General features: G+C 42.5%; 1 protein-coding gene across 2 annotated transcripts in view; it reads left to right on the forward strand.

The window, feature by feature from the left end:
* GPATCH1 (G-patch domain containing 1) overlaps nt 1-21181 on the forward strand; it is a 44464-nt gene that overhangs the window by 21677 nt on the left and 1606 nt on the right. Inside the window, exons 11-19 of one of the 2 annotated variants that reach the window (XM_029213119.1) lie at nt 2-298; nt 1273-1451; nt 1721-1848; nt 2839-2975; nt 3311-3477; nt 10434-10647; nt 14480-14587; nt 16562-16659; nt 18100-18248. In XM_029213119.1, coding sequence (XP_029068952.1) covers nt 2-298; nt 1273-1451; nt 1721-1848; nt 2839-2975; nt 3311-3477; nt 10434-10647; nt 14480-14587; nt 16562-16659; nt 18100-18248 — 1477 coding nt within the window. Of the gene's footprint in view, nt 1; nt 299-1272; nt 1452-1720; nt 1849-2838; nt 2976-3310; nt 3478-10433; nt 10648-14479; nt 14588-16561; nt 16660-16892; nt 16940-18099; nt 18249-21181 lie in introns of those variants that run through there. The other variant, XM_029213127.1, reaches the window with a different exon arrangement.

Consider the following 21181-nt stretch of genomic DNA (forward strand, 5'->3'; position numbering starts at 1 on the left):
GGGGCACCTACTTCAGTGTTAGAATTTCTGTCCGAAAAAGATAAAGAGAGACTCAAAGAAATGAAGCAGGCAACTGACCTTAAAGCAGCTCAACTCAAGGCCAGGAGTCTGGCCCAGAATGCCTCTAGCAGCAGACCCCAGCCCTCCTCTCCAGACGTCGGCCACTGCTCTTGGCACATGGCATTGAGTGGTGGCACAGCCCCCGTAAGAGCCAGCAACTTCAAACCTTTCGCAAAAGATCCAGAAAAGCAAAAACGATATGAAGAGTTTTTAGTAAATGTGAAACAGGGTCAGAAAGGTGGGTGCTAGGCCTGGGCCTCCCACATGTCGCCAGGGGTAGTGTTCTTACTGTTCTGACCCTAGGCCCAGATTCAGAATTGAGGTATCCTGCTCTGGCAGTGTTTTACTTTGCCCTGCTGTGAACACTGTAAAGATTTCAGGCCCTGGCTCTTGACGTGAGAAAGCAAGAACAATCAGTCTGTGTTTCTCTGTATCTCGGGTCCCAAAGATAGCAGTTTAAGTAGAGAGTGTGCCTTGGCAGTGGCTAATGCTAAATTACAGACCATTTACTGTTTGCAAATGCTTGACTTCTGTGTAAGGGTTGCATTTCCTGCCACGAGAACAAGGTCATTTCCCACTCTATCTTAAGATCCTAACCATCTAGCTCTAAATCATAGTCTAAAATTTAACTTACAAAGAGAGTTGGCTGTTGAACCATTACATGGGGAAAAAGTCACTCTATGATCTATGAAGTAAATATGGCAAGATTGAGGCAAGAGGTTGCTCTTTTACGCAGTAGTCCTTGGGAGAGCTTGTCAGCAAATTAGAGGGGTTGGTTTTCAATAGCAGATCTCTGTGTACTGTGCCTTAACTCGCACTACGATTCCACACCCCTAGTGTTTACATGTTAAATTAAAAACAAAAAGTTAGAGGAAGGAGTGTTTTCTGCTCAAACTTAGGAATATAGTTGGGATGAATTTTCACTGTCTGGGACTGGTAACAAGTTCCTTGCTTTGAAAATTTAATCAAGCATTAATCCCCAAATGTTTTTCTCTGCTATATGCAGTAGACAGAATTCAATAAAAGCATCATTTTGAGGGAGGGAGCAATATTACCTGCCAAGGACCTCCCGCCATGCTCTTAAAAGCCAGGATAATGATTATGTGTTTCCTCTGGTGCAAACTACAGGGATACAGTGGTGCCCACTAGATGTTCTCCTTTAAGTTCCCCATTTTTCCTAGGAGTGAAGCAGTTTCTTGTTCTCTACCCTAGATGCTCTGGAACGTTGTCTTGATCCCAGTATGACAGAGTGGGAGCGACGCCGTGAGCGGGATGAGTTTTCTCAGGCAGCCCTGCTGTATGTGTCTTCCCATTCGACTTTGTCCTCCCGGTTCACTCACGCCAAGATGGAAGACGATTCAGAGCAGGTGGAAGTCCCTCGGGACCAAGAGGTCTGTCGCCATCATTCCCTATGTGGTGAATTTTAAAATTAAAACACTGTATAGCTAAAAACGTTAAATCCCTCAGTGAAAAGACCAAAATACACATGGCACTGTAGAATAAGAAATGGCTTTATGCTTTTAGCTTCCAGTGTACTTTAGCAGAAATGTAGCCTAAGCCGTTCTAAAATTTTGGAAGATTGTTTGCAAACTTGTAAATGGAAAAGCAGACAGGTCAGTTTTGTGGCCACTTGATGAAACAGATGACTGTCTTTTCCCAGAATGACGTCAGTGACAAGCAGTCGGCTGTGAAGATGAAGCTGTTCGGGAAGCTTACCCGAGACACATTTGAGTGGCACCCTGATAAGCTTCTGTGTAAGAGGTTTAATGTCCCTGACCCATATCCAAGGTAAGTTGGATAAACCTCCCTTACATCAGTACTTATTCCCCTGTATTAAAGCTAACTCTCCACCTACATATTCATTTAAATTTCCTTTTTCTAGATGAACTTACTTGTAAATGCTTGGAGCTGCAGACTTTGCAGATTTAACTTCTATTAATTTGTTACTAAAAAAAAAAAAGCAGACATCCAGGTAGCAAAGATAGGAAACTCAGATACACCAAGTTACAGAAACAATGTCTGTCTAATTTGCCACCTTTTTAATCACACACAGAGAGTTTACATTTGAAATGAAACTTATGTTTTCTGATTCTCTATACAAGTTCAGTACCTTCTTATTTGATTATAAACACCACAAGAAAGAATATACAGTTGAATCACAGACTTTGTGAGAAAATTGAGGTATATTTTTAGCAGTGGAACTTTTCCTTCATGGAAATCCATTGTCAAAGTTAAATTCTAGGGCTTCCCTGATGGCACAGTGGTTAAGAATATGCCTGCCAATGCAGGGTACATGGGTTCAAGCCCTGGCCTGGGAAGATCCCACATACCACAGAGCAACTAAGCCTGTGCGCCACAACTACTGAGCCCGTGAGCCACAACTACGGAAGCCCATGCGGCTAGAGCCCGTGCTCCGCAACAAGAGAAGCCACGACAATGAGAAGCCCGCACACCACAACGAAGAGTAGCCCCCACTCGCCACAACTAGAGAAAGCCCGCGCGCAGCAACAAAGACTCAACGCAGCCAAAAATAAATAAATAAATAAAAAGTTAAATTCTAGCTCTTACTATAATAATAAAAAACTCATGGCTCCTAAAGTCAGACATTCCAAATTCTAAAATTGCTTTGAGAAGCAAAAACATCTTAAGGGACCTTTTCAACCAAGTAGAAGAGCTACTGGTGAAAAACATGAGATGGACAGCCTTATAGGAATTGGATTTTATCCTCACAGTTGTTATTAAGATTATTTATATATATGTTTCCTTTTCAACCCCCAGTTCAACTTTAGTTGGCTTGCCAAGAGTGAAACGTGACAAATACTCAGTCTTCAACTTTCTGACAGTCCCAGAGACAGCTTCCTCACCTGCAACTCAAGCATCAAGTGAGAAAGTTCCGCAGCACCGAGGTCCCGACAGTGAGTAGGGCTTCCCCAGGTCCATGGTCTCCACCCCTAGTCGGGAAGACAGAAGTAAAGGGTCATCTTGTCATAGGGGTACACGTAGTATGAACTCTCCTTCCATTAAAAGAATCGTTCATATGAATACATTAGCTCGTGCTAAAGTGGTCCAGATATACACTGTTTGGGGTTGGAGCTCTGCTTCAGCATCTGCCACATTCCCAGCACCTTGCACAGCGCCTGGACCATACATAGTAGGCTCACTGATGTTCTTGAATGAATTAAAGAACCATAATGCAGAGCTTGCCTTTTGCTTGCTAATTCTAATGTTAGGTCTATGTCCTACCTTTCAGAATCAAGAAAACCATCCAGATGGGATACATCTAAACAAGAAAAGAAAGAAGATTCCATTAGTGAATTTTTAAGTTTGGCTAGATCAAAAGTTGGTCCACCTAAACAAGAGTCCAGTCCATTAGTAAACAAAGAGGAAGAGCATACAATGGAATCAGTCTCAAATAAGGTATTTGGGGCTCTCAAGTTCTCTTTGCCAGGCTGACTGTGGCCTTTGCCTTTCTCTGTGGTGATGCTTTTTGTCATTCGATAGCAGTGGTCAGCAGACTTTTGCTGTGAAAGGCCAGATATTAAATATTTTAGGCTTTGTGTGCCATACGGCATCACAACTATTCATCTTTGCTGTTGAGTGTGAAAGAAACCACAGGCAATATGAAAAAAATTGAGTACATCTGTGTTCCAGTACAACTTTATTTACAAAAACAGGCGGTGGGTTGGATTTGGCCCATGGGCAGTAGTTTGCCCACATCTGCTATATAATTCACCAATTTCGGTCATAGCCTTAATCATTTGAGGAGAGGTTATAAACTTCTCTGCCTAGAATGGCTTTCACTTAGCATCAACCGCTGAAACAAAATTCAGTGTATTGTATAGAAAATATGATTTTCCAAGTAACAAGTAATCCCTTTTGTGGAGAGTATAGAGAAATTATCCGTTGGATTCTTTTAAAAAATTACTGCCTAGGGCTTCCCTGGTGGCGCAGTGGTTGAGAGTCTGCCTGCCGATGCAGGGGACGCGGGTTCATGCCCCGGTCCAGGAGGATCCCACATGCCGCGGAGCGGCTGGGCCCGTGAGCCATGGCCACTGAGCCTGCGCGTCCGGAGCCTGTGCTCCGCAATGGGAGAGGCCACAACGGTGAGAGGCCCGCGTACCGCAAAAAAAAAAAAAAAAGAAAAAAAGAAAAAAAAATTACTGCCTAAATAGTTGAGTTGAACTTAATAAAAAGTTGGTTTTATTTCTAATAGCCTCATTAAAATTATTTTTTAAATTAACATACATTAAACTTGACTTAAAAAAAAAAAACTGCAGTACAGTGAGTTGTTATACATATGTAGATTCATGGAACCACTACCACAATCAGGAGGCAAAATGATACCATCACCCCAAAAACCTCCCTTATGCTGTCCCTTCATAGTCATACCCTCCCCTCACCCCAAGCCCTGGTCAACCATTGATCTCTCCTCTGTCTCAATAGTTCTGCTCCTTCCAGAACGTTATATAAATGAAATCAGATGATATACATATGTAGCCTTTTGAAACTGGCTTCTTTCACTCAGTGTCATACGTTTGAGATTCATCAGTACTGTGTGTGTATCCGTAGTTCCTTCCTTTTTATTGTTTAATGATATTTCACTGTATGGGTACACCACCGCTTGGTCCATTCACTCTTTGAGGACATATGGTTGTTTCCAGTTTTTGGTTATCATAAATAAAGCTGCTGTGAATATTCATGTGGAAATTTGTATATGAACATAAGTTTACACTTCCCTAGGGTAAATACCTAACAGTGGGATTACTGGGTAAGAGCTAAATATAGATGTAACTTTATAAGAAACTATCAAACTTTATTCCCAAGTGCTTGCTTCATGTATTTTGAAACTCTCTTGTTAGGTGCATACACATTTAGGATAGTTATATTTTTTTTTGATGAATTGACCCATTCATCATTATGTAATAGTACTCTTTATCCCTGATTATTTGCATAGTATGTATTTCTCCATCTTTTCCCTTTTAATCTATATGATTATATTTAAAGTGGGTTTTTAATAAGCAACATGTCATTGTCATTAGGTGCTTTATTTTTAAATACATTTTGATAATCTGTATGTTTTAATTTTCGTATGTTCTGACCGTTTGTATTTAATGTAACTTGTTGATGTAATTTGGATTTTGGTCTGCAGTTTTGTTTGTTTTCTATTCCCACTCTTTCTTGTTTCTCTCTTTCTCCTTTCCTACCTTCCTTTGCATCACTTCAATAATTTCTAGTTTTCCATTTGAATTTATCTATCATATATTTTTTTACTCTATTTTTGCAGTGGTTGCTCTAGGGATTACAATATACGTACTTAACCTTTTCATCATGTATTTATGATTGATATTTTACCACTTCAAGTGGAATAGACAATCCTTACCGTCCCTTTACTCTCCCTGCTTTACGTTGTGGTCTTATATGTTACAGTATATATATAATGAAAACCTCATCAGACAATATTTAAATTTTTGCTTTCAGTTGTTATACACATTTTAGAGAACTGCTGAGGAGATAATGGTCTATTTGATTTACTTGGATATTTATCATTTCTGTTCCTGAAGTTCCAGGTTTCCCTCTTTTAAAAAAAATTTTTTTTAATTCTTGGATTTTTTTGGTTGTGCTGCATAGCATGTGGGATCTTAGTTCCCCGATCAGGGATTGAACCCATGCCTCCTGCAGTGCAAGTGTAGAGTCTTAACCACTGGACCACCAGGGAAATCGCAGGTTTCCTTCTCTTATCATTTCCTTCTGTCTAAGGAACTTCCTGTAGCATTTCTTTTACAGCAGTTTCAACAACTAATTCTCTTAATTTTCTTTCATCTGAGAATATCCTGTATTCCATCTTCACTCCTAAAGGATGTTTTTGCTGGATGTAGAATTCTGGGTCAACAGGTCTTTTCTTTTAGCTCTTTAAAAATGTTGTGCCACTTCCTTCTGGCCTTGTAGTTCCTGATGAGAAACCTACAGTCGTTCACATTGTTGTTCCTGTCCTTGTAGTGATGTGACTTTTCCTCTGGCTCCTTTCAAGATTTTCACTTTGTCTTTGGTTTTTAGCTGTTTGGTAGTGATATATCTGGGTGTGCATTTCTTTGAGATTATTTTGTTTGGGGTTTTATGAATTTCTTGAATCTTTAAGTTTGTCTTTGACCAAATTTGGGGCATTTTCAGCCATTATTTTATTCAAATATATTTTCTGCACCACACTCTCGTGCCTCTCCTGAGACTCTGATGACATAAATGTAATACTTTTTGAATTCGTCCTATGGGTCTTTGAGCCTCTGTTCTGTTTTTCACTCTCTTTTTTTTTCCTTTCTGTTGTTTAAATCAGGTAAATTCAATTGATCTGTCTTCAAGTTCACTGAGTCTTTCCTCTGTCATCTCCATTCTGCTATTGAGCCCTGAATTTTTTATTTGGGTTATTGTATTTATATCTTTTATTTCTTTGCTGAGACCTTTTTTTTTATCTTTTCTTCATTTGTCTTTATTCTTGGAGCAGGGTCATAATAGCTGCTTTAAAGTCTGTCTCGTAATTCCAACATTTTTGTCGTTTTGGTTTTTGTCATTTGGGGCTGGTGTTTGCTGATTATCTTCTGCAAGTTGAGATTTCCCTGGTTGTCTGTATACCAAGTAAATTTGGCTTGTACTCTGGATACTTTGAATATTATGTAATGAGACCCTGGGTCTTGTTTAAATTCTAAGGAGAGTGTTGCCTTTTTGTTTTGTTCTTTTATTTTGCTTTAGCAGACAATCGACCTAATTAGGTTCAGGCTACAAGTTCCAACCCATCTGGGTTGAAATGTCCTTCCGTTTTCAAAGCCTTTATAGTACTCTTCAGATCTTTCCTGTATGTGCTCTTCCTGGTGGTTGGTCTGGGACCTGGCTGGTAGTTAATCCCATAGTTCTGTTATCAGAGGCTTTGATTTGCTCATGGAATCAGATCCATGAGCTCAGGAGAGGTGAGCGAGAAGCTCATAAACCACTATATAGGATCACCCTCTTGAGCTCCTCCTCTTCGTGATCTTCCTGACATTTTCTTCTTCTTTTTTTTTTAATAAATTTATTTTATTTATTTATTTTTGGCTGCGTTGGGTCTTCGTTGCTGTGTGCGGGCTTTCTCTAGTTGTGGCGAGCAGGGACCACTCTTCTTGCGGTGTGTGGGCTTCTTGTTGCGGAGCATGGGCTCCAGGCGCGCGGGCTTCAGTAGTTGTGGCTTGTGGGCTCTAGAGCGCAGGCTCAGTAGTTGTGGTACGCGGGCCCAGTTGCTCCACGGCATGTAGGATCTTCCCAGACCAGGGATTGAACCTGAGTCCCCTGCATTGGCAGGCGGATTCTTAACCACTGCGCCACCAGGGAAGACCCATTCCTTACATTTTCTGACTCTGGGCTCCCCCTTCAAGTCCTCCAGTCAGAAAGCTGGGACTTTAGTTTGCCTGCTCTGCCTTGCACTTCCTGTGACTGTTTCTGCCTGGAGTCAAGTGGCAAGAGGGCAGGAAGGGGAAAACAGCAATAGGATTCACTCCAGACCGTTTGGACCACAGCTCCTGTGGTCAGAGGAAAGGGTTCCCCTCCTTCAGAGCCTGGCAGCTGCAGCCACTACCCATGCCACCACGGATTTGGAATCACTCCATTTGGGTTTTAATGGCATAAAACCCTACCCAGGGATTCTGGCTGTATGATATGGTCATTGGATTAGAAAGCCTTCTAGATTTTCTCAAATCGTGTTGAGATAGTATTTAGATAATTTTGGCTGGAATGTCTTGGTTCTTGCTTTTTCACTTATTAGCTTGTGACCTTAGGAGGGTCTCTTCCCCTTTCTGGGTTATTTAGTTTCTTTCCCTGAAAGCTTTCTGAGACAGCACAAATGTGAATGTGCACACTTCTGGTGGAAGGTGGGGGGTGGTGAGGGAGCTTTGCAGATACAGTCATGTGTGTTTGGTGTGCGTTGTTATTTAATTTCAGTACAGCTCCTATTATATTCCAAAAAAAATAAAAACAAAAAAGATCAGCTTCTGTAGTTATCTGAGAGTTGAATATCTCATGTACTCTTGTACATTTAATAATGTAGACATTATTAAAGGCCAAGACTGTCTGCAAACACTGTCATTCAGTTATGGTCCATGCATGTGACATTGGTATCTGTGGTTTGCCATAAAGGTATATGATCCATGACTTTTCTAGGGAATTGTGGCCATGATTTCCTGTGTTTTACTGTCAGCCTCTCTCTCCTGACATTTTCTATAATTTTTAAAATTTTGAAACAATCTTAAAAGTTTAAATACAGTACAGATAATTTTGTTTCCTGAACCACTTGGGTATAAGTTGCCAACCAGATGCCCTGTCACACCTGTGTTTCCTTTAAAGAAGGGCATTCTCTTATATAAGCACAGTACATCTATCGAAATCAGGAAGTTAACATTGATACATTACTACTGTCCAATCCTCAGACCCATTCAAGTTCCACTAGTTGTCCTAATAATGTCCCTTATAGCAAAAGAATTTAACTCAGCATCACTTGTTGCATTTAGCTGTCATGTCTCCTTAGTCTCCTTCAGTTTGGAACAGTTCCTCAGTATTCCCTTGACTTTCATGATCTTGATACTTTTCTTTTAAATTTATTTTTAAAATTTATTCTAAAAGTGAAATTTAATTTTTTTTTTTGGCCAAGCTGTGCGGCATGTGGGATCTTAGTTCCCTGACCAGGGATCGAAACTGTGCCCCCGGCATTGGGAGCGCGGAATTGTGATCTTGTTACTTTTGAAGATTACAGGCCAATATTTTGTAGAATACCCCTCAATTTGGGCTTATCAGGCATTTCCTCAGGATTAGATTCTGGTTCTGCATTTTTGGCAGGAACACCTCAGAAGGGATGCTGCTGTGTTTTCGCTGTGTCCTGCCAAGTAGAACACGATGGTGATTTTTCCCGTTACTGATGTTCACTTTGATTATTCGAGTAAGGTGGTGTCTGCCAGACTTCTCCACTGTGAAGTCAGTCTTTTCCCCTTTGTAGTTAAGTACTTTTATTTATTCATTTCTTATTAATTTGTACTTTAATACACATTTAAGAGCTTTGAAATATATAAATACCCTGTCCTTCATCAAACTATTTATGTCACTGTGGACCCACGGTTTCCTATTTTATCCAGAGGGATAATTCAGTACTATCATTATTTATTTTAATGCTCCAATTGTGCTAGTTTGGTTAGTTGAAGCCCCTTCAAGTTGGCTTCTGTGTCCTGTTGAAGTGTCCCTTTTACCCTCTGAGCATGTCCTCACTTTCTGGGCACAGTAAGATGTTCTGGCCTCATCTTTTTATTTCTCAGCCCCAGCTCTAGAATCAGTCCTTACTCCAAGGTGTCCTGGTTATTTTTAGTGGGCAGTGGTATGCTTTTCTTCCTTAATTTTTTTCTGTGAAAAGGGTTTACTTTAAAATCATAAATTCCACTGTCTTGTGTCGGTTTTCCTCACGTGCATATTTGTAACTCTGCTTCAGAAATTGGAGGTGGTGTGGGACTGGGGAGGGACCCCAGGCCGAGAGCAAGGAGAGCTGGTGGTGGAGTCCAGACTCACCCTGGGCACGTAGCGTGCGTGTGTCGTTGACAGAGCCTCTTGTCGCCCCTGACCCACGTTCTTCAGTGGTAAAATGGAAGGACTGAAGTGGGTTCTGATCTAGGCCAGTCCTGGGCTCTCTCATCACTGCTGTTCACACTTAGCACGTTAGATCACCCCATGTCCGTCTGGTGATTAGCTGTTAGGACGTGGGAGCCATGTCTTCTTCATACCTTTGCTCCTTGTTTATAGAATGGAGTGTATACCAAGTCACTGCCTCTTTATTGGCTCACCTGACTCTCCATACCTGGGTTGCTTTTAGGAAGGGTGACATGTAATTGCAGAGGGGAGCTCCAGGACCATTTTGTTGGCTTGTTCTCGGTGCCCTCCCCATTGTGTGGAGGCCCCCAGTTTTCTCTTCAGCACTTTTATACGAGTACACTGTCTTCACTACCTTTCATGTGGGACCTCTGAAGGCTCAGATAGACGACTTTTGAAAACAGGACAGAGGCACTGTGCTAGTCCCTACTGCCTTTTTCTGGGTCCTTTGCAATTCTGATTAATGACCTGTTTCCACGTATAGCTTCAGCTGCTTCTACCAGTCAGCACAATCTACAGGTGTTGAATCAGATGCCATGTGAGTGATCATTCTTTAGTTAGGCAGTGCATGGGTGTGGAGACCCATGTAAATGAGCACAAACACAAGTATGTGTGCATATGTGTGCATGCGTGCCTGTGTGTGTGTGCACGGGTGCCATGTTCTTGAACACGTGTCTCCTTTCACCCTTGCTTCTTCATTTCTGACTGTTATTCCACTGTTAATACAGGTAAACAAAGGTGTGGATTCACAGACTGAAGGAGAGGGTAGCCGCCCATCCATGGACTTATTCAAAGCCATCTTTGCCAGCTCCTCAGATGAAAAGTCTTCATCCTCTGAGGATGAGCAGGGCGACAGTGAGGATGATCAGGAGGGTACCAGGGAAGCCGACTTCAGAGGTTCCCAAGAGGCTGATGTGGTGGAAACGTCATCTGTGGCACAAGGTGTGTCAAATATTTTAGACTTTGGGATCTAAAAAAGAAAGCAATGATGTTTCTAGAGAAGCTGCTTTCTTCATTTAGTGTGTAATTTGGAACCAGGATAATCAGCAATTGATGATTTTTTGATGATGTTTTAATCTTTTGTATTTTTTAAGTTAAAAAAAGTTGTATTTAATTATAGTTAATTTACAATATTATATTAGTTTCAGGTGTACAACATACTGATTCAAAATTTTTGTAGATTGTACTCCATTTAAAGTTGTCATAAAATATTGGCTATATTCCCTGTGCTGTATGATATATCTTTGTATCTTATATATTTTATACATAATAGTTTGTATCACTTAATCCCCTACCCCTCGTTTACCCCTCCCGCCTTCGCTCTCCCCACGGGTAACCATGAGTATGTTTTCTATGTCTGTGAGTCTGTTTCTGTTTAGTTATATTCATTCAGTTGTTTTATTTTTTAGATTCCACATGTAAGTGGTAACATACAGTATTTGTCTTTCTTTGCCTGAGTTATTTCACTTAGCATAATACCCTCCCAGGTCCATCCATTTTGTTGCAAATGGCAAAATTTCATTCTTTCTTATGGCTGAGTAGGATTCCATTGTGTATATACACCATATCTTCTTCATCCATTCGTCTGTTGATGGACACTTAGGGAGCTTCCATAGCTTGGCTATTATAAATAATGCTGCTGTGAACATTAGGGTGCATGTATCTTTTCGACTTAGAGTTTTCGTTTTTTTTCTGGAAATATACCCAGGAGTGGAATTGCTGGATCACATGATAGTTCTATTTTTAGTCTTTTGAGGAACCTCTGTACTATTTTCCACAGTGGCTGCACCAATTTACATTCCCACCAACAATGTACAAGGGTTCTCTTTTCTCTACATCCTCACCAACATTTGTTATTTGTGGTCTGTTTGATGGTAGCCATTCTGACAAGTGTGAGGTGATACCAAAACCAGGATGATGGAAAAAAAAACCCCACAAGATTTATACCAGCAGTTGTCTTTTCATTATGTTGATGGTTTCCTTTGCTGTGCAAAAGCTTTTTAGTTTAATTAGGTCTTATTTGTTTTTTGGTTTTTTAAAAATATTTATTTAGTTATATATTTATTTATTTGGTTGCACCGGCTCTTAGTTGCGGCAGGCAGCCTCCTTAGTTGCGGCTCCCTGGCTCCGTAGTTGCAGCATGTGGGCTCCTTAGTTGTGGCATGTGAACTTTTAGTTGCAACATGCATGCGGGATCTAGTTCCCCAACCAGATATCAAACCCGGGCCCCCTGCATTGGGAGTGCAGAGTCTTACCCACTGGACCTCCAGGAAGGTCCCTTATTTATTTATTTTTGCTTTTGTTTCCTTGCCTTAGTAGACAGATCCAAAAAAATATTTCTATGATTTATAATCTTTTGTATCTTTAAATGGGGTGGAGCAGAGTTCTTTTTTTTTTCTTTTTTCTCTCTATCTGGTATAAATCTCTGGTATATTTTTAGGATGTAAAGATGTGTTTGAGGAGCTTCCCTGGTGGCACAGTGGTTGAGAGTCTGCCTGCCGATGCAGGGGGCGCGGGTTCGTGCCCTGGTCCGGGAGGATCCCGCGTGCCACGGAGTGGCTGGGCCTGTGAGCCATGGCCGCTGGGCCTGCGTGTCCGGAGCCTGTGCTCCGCAGCGGGAGGGGCCACGGCAGTGAGAGGCCCGCATACTGCAAAAAAAAATTTTTTTTTAAATAAATAAAGATGTGTTTGATAATATTGATTTTCCTACTTATCCTAGTTGAGGAGAATTAAAAAATAGTAAAATTTTCATTTAAAAAATAGCTTCTTTTTTTTTTTTTAACCTGGTTGCTGATTAGGTGCCAGGATTAGTGGAAAACATTTAGTGATGACATATACAGGGTTTCTTCCTGCTTTCCTCTCTGTAGGGCAGATTGTATGCTCTGGAACAGCCATCAGATGGGCATTGCCTGGCACATAAGTAGCACTTGGTAGATGGTGTCTGTTCTCGTTACTGTGAGTCTAACACCTGGTTAGTAGCCTGTCTACTTGTTCTCTTTACCCCAGCCAGGAGTTTGGGCATAGGAAAGGAGGCTGTCTGGTGCTTGCAAGGGTGGGAGACTTTTCAGATGTTTGGGTGGGTGGACAGAATTTCCCATCTCAGTTTTAGATTGTTCTGCCTGCCCCTTTCAGTCTGTGGTGGACTTGGGTTTAATTTTTGAGGGCCTTTAACCAAAAAGTTACATAGAGATATAAAATATTGTTTGTTCTTAGGTGATTGCAAATGTCAGCCTATTTTTTTCTTTGTGAGAAGAAAACAACTTATTTTTTTATTACAGAGTCATATATTACTTGAAAAGTTTAAAAATATAGAAATATAGGGACTTCCCTGATGGTCCAGTGGTTAAGAATCTGCCTTCTAATGTAGGGGATGCAGGTTCGATCCCTGGTTGGGGAACTAGGATCCCACGTGCCACGCGGCAACTAAGCCTGTATGCTTCAACTACTGCGCCTGCACGTCACAACTAGAGACCCCAGGTGGTGCAACTACTGAGCCTGTGTGCTCTGGAGCCTGTGCCACAACTAGAGAGAGGCCTGCACGCCAAAACAGAAGATCCCACACGCCACAACTTAGACCTGACGCAGCCAAAAGAAAAGAAAAGAAAAGAAATGTAAAAAGCTTAAGTCTCTGGGAATTCCCCCTTCCCAGAGATAACCACCATTAATGCTTTGATGCATATTTTTCCGGACTTTCCCCATCTTTCTCTCTTCTCTCTGAAAACCTAATCATCTCTTTTTAAAAAACGAGATTATTAATGTGAACACGATAATTTGTTTATATTCAGTTTTTCTCCTCTGACGATTTATTTTGAGTGAAATGAAGCCTTCTGAGCTGGGACATAGTCTTACATCCTGTTTTTTAATTAATTAATTTTTGGCTGCCTTGGGTCTTCGTTGCTGCCTGCGGGCTTTCTCTAGTTGCAACGAGCGGGGGCTACTCTTGGTTGTGGTGTGCGGGCTTCTCATTGCGGTGGCTTCTCTTGTTGCTGAGCACGGGTTCTAGGCGCACGGGCTTCACTAGTTGTGGTGCGTGGGCTCAGTAGTCGTGGCTCGCAGGCTCTAGAGCACAGGCTCAGTAGTTGTGACGCACAGGCTTAGTTGCTCCGCGGCATGCGGGATCTTCCCAGACCAGGGCTTGAACCTGTGTCCCCTGCATTGGCAGGCGGATTCTTAACCACTGCACCACCAGCGAAGCCGTACATCCTGTTTATTTGTAAATCTTTATTCTCCTGAGATGGCCCTTCCTTGAGGTTGTGTTTCTACCTTTTATTTATTTATTTCAGTTTTTGCGATATTGTATTTAGTCCTCTTGGCTAGCTTAATCACATTGTTGTTTTTGTTTTTATTTTTTGGCCATGCCACGTGGCATGTGGGATCTTAGTTCCCCGACCAGGGATCGAACCCATGCCCCCTGCACTGGAAGTGCAGGGTCATAACCACTGGACTGCCAGGGAAGTCCTGATGGTGTTTCAACCTTTTAGGTCTCAGGTGATGTGGTGTGTGTGGCACAAGTACCCTCGCCACCCCTGTGGTACAGCCCCTGGGGCACCTGCTTGCAAGTGCCCTTGTGTGACCGACATCCCAACTCAAATGTCCAGGAGGTCAGAGGTTGGGCCTGTGTGTTCACTGCTGTGTCCTCAGCACCTGACGTGAGCTAGTTACGTGGGGTGCTGACAAAAAGCACATGCTATCTGGTAAAAACAGACATTAATTGAAGACTCAAGCACATTAATATTTGGCATGTATCTAAAATTAATATCCTGGTGTTTTTCAGCTAGTGAGCCAGCACCCCAGGAGCCCGCACCTTTCTTCCCGATTCAGAAGATACAGATAGATGAAAGAGAAGAGTTTGGCCCGCAGCTGCCTCCCGTCTTCTGCCCCAGTGAGTCGAGAGCTCCTTATGTCATCTGTTTGCATTGGGGCCAGAGTCTCCCCCAAGATAGGACAGCTCTAACCACATTGTTCTGTCTGCCAACGTAATCCAGCATGAGGCTGACCAAATATATATGTTTGTTTCTAGTTTATCCGTTCTCAGCCCTGTTTGGAAAATCAGTGCTTCCACCTTGTGCGTAAATGATAGGTGTTGCTTTTCAGCCTTAGAGTCCTTTAATTTTTTTTTTTTTAACTTTTTAACAGATAGGGCCCTAAGTATCTCAAATTTTGTCACGTATAGAGATAAAAAAGTAGAAATCTAGGGCACAAAATGGGATAGGAATTGTAGGGAGAAGGATATTCTGAGACTTCTTTATACTTTGGCTAATGCAGCAAATAAAATAAAACTAATCCTTTCAGAAGTAAATACAGCTCATCCTCCTCCCCCAATATCTGTTAACAACTTCTGTTCAGTGCCAGCTTAAACTGACATCTCATGTTAAAATGTTTAGACTGGTTGGCATCTCTTTGAAAGCTGAGTTAACAAACATCTGATAATAGGGCCCAGATATAGAAATGACATAAAATTCTATTATGTACTTTATAGTTTCCTGTAGTGCCCACATATGCATAGTGGCTTGGTTAATTAACCCAGCCTTCAAAGAGATGAAAGCAGAGAGGAGTCAAATGTGTGAAGTTTTGAAAAATTATGGTGAATATATTTCTCATTTGTGTAATTGTTCAGATCTTTAGTTTAAAATAAGTGTCGGCACTTGAAAGCTAAGTTAGTTATGCCCATTTCCCAGATGGTTCTTGATAACCGTGTAATAGTTGATAACTTAATTTGGTCTATGGGCTATTTTCCAAAAACCAGCATCAAAAAAAAAAAAAGTTTGGGGAGGTCAACCTGGGAAACATTTGACCAAACTGTAGGACTAGAAAATTGCAGGCATTGGTTAACTGGGTTTGAGAAATAAACCGTACTCCTGAAATACCTCGGAATTTTTCTTTAGGTAGAAAAAAGTTGATTTAATGACTTACACTGTTTCTGCTATAGATAATTTTCTGCTGGTTTGATGACCTGGAAGTTAATGACCTATGAAAACGTTTTGGTCAGAATTTGGAGGTGGAGAAGTGGAGTGCATGCAACTTGTTTAGTCTTTTTTTTTTTTTAATTTAATTTTATTTATTTTTTTATACAGCAGGTTCATATTAGTTATCCATTTAATGCATATTAGTGTATACATGTCAGTCCCAATGTCCCAATTCAACCCACCACCACCACCACCACCCCTGCCACTTTCCCCCCTTGGTGTCCATATGTTTGTTCTCTACATCTATGTCTCTGTTTCTGCCATGTTTACTCATTTTTAATGATCAAGTACATTATTTTGTTTTGGTGCTAATTTTTTAGTGTTTCTGCTTATAAGACAAACTTACATGAAATGTGCTTTTGTAAAGGGTGGACGGTGTCACAGGGGCGGACAATTATGTGCCAGATTCTGGGCTATGGGATTCATGTGCACGGTCCCATCTAATCCCCTCTGTGTCCCCAAAAGGATAGGGATTCTTATTTTCCCCATTTTTCAGACAGGAAAACAGACTTGGAGAGGTTTAGCGACATGCCAAAGACCACAGACCTGCTGACAGAGCCAGATTCAGACTCTGGTCTATCTCTGAGTTTACCTGAGGATGTTAAATGACAGAAGGCTGGTAGGCATTCTGGTCTGACTTTATCTTCATCTGGCAGATAAGACTGTGGCCAGACACCATTGGATCACTCTGGTCTTAGGTTGAGGTTTCTGGCAGTTTCTAAATATAGATCTGCAACGTGATATGCTAATGTGCTTGTTTATCAGTGAGGCAGGGCAGGAGTTCTGCCTTAATGGTAAACATCTGTCTACGTCAGACTCCTAACTCAGTCATTTAGCCTTCTCTTCCCCTATAGTCTCTAAGTAATGTCTTTATTACATTCGTGTTTCAGATGCTCGTCAGAAACTTGAGGCACCTCTCAAAGAGAAACATAAAAAGAACAAAGAAAAACACAAGACCAAGAAAGAGCACAGACGGAAGAAAGAGAAGGTAACTTCTGGGTGTACCAGGATCAGTGTGTGGGGTCAGACGCCCCTGCTTCTGTCGTCTAGACCAGCCTCCAGGGGTGACCCATGAAGCCAGTCAAGATGGAGGCCACAGGTCTCTCTACACCTTGACAGAAATGTTGATAGTCAATGGAAACCCTCGATTTTCAGAAAAACTTTGTTTTTTTTCTTTTGCTTTGACCACATCGCACGTCATGCGGGATCTTCCCTGACCAGAGATCGAACCCGTGCCCCCTGCCATGAAGCGCGGAGTCTAACCACTGGACCGCCAGGGAAGTCCTGTTTTTCTTTTAGACAGAATATCTTAATTTATTCAGTTCTACTTAAAAGTTTTTTTTTATTCATGAACATTAAAAAGTAGGAAAAAAGGACATTTAAATATCTTAGAGTTGAGAATTCCCTGGCGGTCCAGTGGTTAGGACTCGGGGCTTTCACTGTGGGGGCCAGGTTCAATCCCTGGTCGGGGGACTAAGATCCTGCAAGTTGCTTGGCCAAAAAAATAAATTAAATATCTTAGAGTAATGGTTGAGTATTAAATAATAGAATAGTTAATTATTGTGTTTAATAAAACAATTGTTTTTAATAAAATATTTAGATAATGAATAAAAACATTTGATATTGATTATCATTCAATATTAAAGGAAGGTATTAGTTTGAACATTTCTCAACTACTTTGTCATCATTACAAATAGAGATTTGGGTCTGTAGCTTGCCATTTGAAGTGATGGACACTTAAAGAACACTGTTGACACTGCTGTCTCAACATCCATGTCTTCTTTTGAGTTACGGCACAGGCTTTTAATTCAGTTAATGTTAGTTAGTGCTGGGTACCCACAGTGATCTGGGTAGTAGTAGAATTGATTAGAAACAGTTCCTCTTTTGGCTACCTGAAAAGAGGATTCTTGGGCATGGAAGGTAAGAGAAGTTCTCCTGGAGTGAAAGGAAAGAAACTGGTGCCGACAGATTTGAAAACCAAACTCACGTGTTTCTCACCGGCTTATGTGCTGTTCTCTGACCTTCTACCAGTTTCTTCTTTGTGCTTTTCCAGGGAGCTTGTCATCCTGATATGTGGTTTGTCACATATGGCTAAAGAAATGGAGCAGGCAGGTTCACGGGCGGGGGCTGGGGGGACGGGGTCACCTTGGATGAGATGGGGGCTGAGTGTCATGATGGGGTCCTGCCTGTGCCTGCTTGGTTCTGCTGTGTCTGTCGCCAGAAGATCAATTCTGTGAGCATATGCGCGGTGGAGAGTGTGCCCAGTTGTGTGTCCTGGTCTGTCCCACACCAGGCTAAAGCTCCCCCAAGTGAAGTTTTTTGTTTTTGAATATGACTCCAGCAACCAAATGCCTCATTAGCCTGCCAGTGCGTGGGATTAGGAAGGGAAACACCCATTTGTTCTCCTTGATTTATTTATTTATTTCAGAAAAAGAAACACCGGAAGCACAAACACAAAGGCAAGCAAAAGAATAAAAAGTCAGAGAAAAGTAGTAGTTCCGAGAGTACGAACAGCAGTGACAGCCAGAGCGATGAAGAAGGGGCCGCAGACCTGTCACCCCAGGAGCTGCTGAGACGGTAGGTGACAGGAGACAGTAGGCTTTCAGAAACCCTCAGAGGCTCGTTGAAACCTTGCTGTGTTTGCATAGAGGGAAATGTCAGAAATGATAAATTTGTGCTTTAACTCGTTTTTAAAAAGTTAACTTTTAATTGCATAAGTAATACGTAAATATATTATCATTGTGAAAATTCAGATCTTACAGATAAGGCTTGAAGTGGCCCGTGACCAATTCCCCAAATCTCTCTTCTCTCCACAGTAACCTCTGTCATCTGTTGCTTTGTAACTCTGAAGACTTTTTTGCACAGCCACACACACACACACACACACACACACACACACACAGAGGTACACGTGCATTTTGTTGCACGTTTTTAATATAAATAATATAACTCTGTGTAGCATAAATCTAGAGGGAATGAACATTTAGAAGGAATAAATATCACCAAATTGTTTCCACAAGTGGTTCTATCCATTTAAATTATGAAAGCACCTTGTTATTACATCAGTTACAAACAGCACAGAGATGTTTGCCAGCCTGATGGGTGAAGAATGGCATGTCATCTTCACTGCATTTCCTGAGTCAGTAATGAGGCTGAGCAGCCTTTCCTGTGTGTCTCAGCCTTTGCCATGGGCTCTTTTGTGAATAATGTGCTCCTGTCCTTTGCACAATATTCTGTTTTCTGTTAGATTTTTATACTGGTTTTCAGGTACTGTTTTTACTGATTTTTAGGAATTTAAAAATAATTCTGGATATTAATCCTTTGTGTTTTAGAGTGTTACCTGTTATATGACTTTTAACAATCTGTGTTGAACAGAAACTTTAGTTTTGGGAACACTCAGTTTTACGAATTTTTGTGTTGTTGTTGGTATGTTTTACATTTTGTCTTTTTAAGGCCTTCCCAAATATAAGGTTTTGTATACATATATAGACTATTCTCATGCTTTTGTAGTTTTGTTTTGGTTTAACCTATTTGAATTGTTTTATCTTCCTCTTTTGTGTGTGTGAACAGAGTAGGGTAGGCATCCAGCGCACCTTCCTCCGGATAGATGGCCGGTTGTATTAGTGAGAGTGAGTAGGTGAGCTGCGATGAAAAGAAACCCTTTCAACCCACTGGCACAGCACGGTGGAGCATAAGTTAAATTGAGAAAGTTACTCAGGATCCCAGTTTGTTCCGCTCTAGAATGTGGCCCTCAGAGGAGCCGAGGGCAACGGGTTGGAGGATGGTCTTGGAGGTTGTTATGGTCCTGCCTGGAAGTCGCTGTCTTCCCTTCCCCTCCAGCCCCCGGGCCGGAGCAGCTGGGTGGCCCTGCCCGGCCAGCACGGGACCAGGTAGGGCAAATCCAGTTGTGGGCCCAGGGTGATGGGGGACACGGCAGGCACGAGCCCTGGCCACTCGGCCCCACCGGTGCTCTGGGCTGTTAAGGGAGGTGTAGCTTGATCAGATTCTAAATGCCTGTGCCCATGTGGATTGGTTCCTGGATTCTCTGTTCTGGTTTCTTAGCCATCTTTTTTTTTTTTTTCTTGCGGTACGCAGGCCTCTCACTGTTGTGGCCTCTCCCGTTGTGGAGCACAGGCTCCGGACGCGCAGGCCCAGCAGCCATGGCTCACGGGCCCAGCCGCTCCGCGGCATGTGGGATCTTCCCGGACCAGGGCACGAATCCGTGTCCCCTGCATCGGCAGGCGGACTCTCAAGCACTGCGCCACCAGGGAAGCCCCCAGTTTTCTGTTTTTTCATCCGCCCTCTTTTAATTACTCTGGCCTTATAGTATATTTTGCCATCTGGAAAGACAAGTGCCGCTGCCTTGTTCTTTTTCATTTATTTCTTTAGAATGGACAGGACCTTCTCATGGTTCAGAAACAATACGGAGGATATGAGCATTTCAGTTTAATCCAGAGCCCCCTGAAGCGGCTGTGTTGATTCACGTTTCCCTTTCCTCAGGGCGCGTGCCATTGGTGATAGGGACGGGCCAGGCACTGTGAGGCACACCGTGGGTGTGGGCTCGTTTAATCCTCACATAAGGCTGTGACTTGTGTCCCCTCCTCTCACAGGCGGGGAAAGCAAGGCCCAGGGAGGCCCACTGACCCTCACCAACACCTGATATTTTCACCCTTGACCATTTGGGGCCATGTGATGAGTCATTCCTGCGGGGAGGCATTTGCGCTTGCACACGTGGAAGCCCCTCAGTGCCCATCCGGAGGGTGTGGTGGGGTGGGCTAAGCACAGCAGTCAGAAAATGTGGGAAGGTAGCTGTGTGCTGACTTGCGTCTAAAACTCAACCATTTAGAGACCAGAAGCTGCAGAACAGTGTATATGCCTGGTACTGTTGTCAACGGGCCTTTGGATTTCCCCTCATGCACGTGCATGTACATCCTTGCATAGAAAAGGGCTGGAGGGGTTCTTACACCCCTGAGAGCACTTATCTCTGAGGCGGGGGACTGGGATAGAGGGAATGCAGCGTCTGAGGTGTGAAATGTATTTAAATATTACTCTTGTGGTTGCTAAAGGTATAGTTTCCATAGCCCCTCACCCCTAAGCCTCCTGGGTTCTCCCCAGGGAGCCTGGAGGGGGCCCCCTCCATCTTTTGTGCCTCACTCCACTCTGTGTATTACCTGTCTGCATCTGTCTCCTGCAAGGGGCATTTTGAGGGTCACGACCACATGGGTCTTACTTGCATCCCCAGCGCCTGGCTGAGGTCTCACTCTTGTCAAGGGCCCCTGCTGCTTTCCTTCAGTGACGGCACAGCCTAGTTCCGGATGGACTTGCAGTCTGCCCCCTCCATCCCCTCCCCAGGAGACACTGATCTTCCTGCTGTCCCTGTAAGTTAGCTTTGCCCATTCTAGAATTTCACAGATGTGGAAACGTACAGTTAAGTGCACTCTTTAGTGCATTCACACTGTAAGTTCCCAGCTCCCTGCATGTTCACTCCCTGAACATACCTAGAGCAAGGA

Source organism: Monodon monoceros, unplaced genomic scaffold, assembly GCF_005190385.1.
Source record: "Monodon monoceros isolate NGI ecotype Baffin Bay Population unplaced genomic scaffold, NGI_Narwhal_1 Super_Scaffold_10, whole genome shotgun sequence".
NCBI classification, from domain to species: Eukaryota; Metazoa; Chordata; class Mammalia; order Artiodactyla; family Monodontidae; genus Monodon; species Monodon monoceros.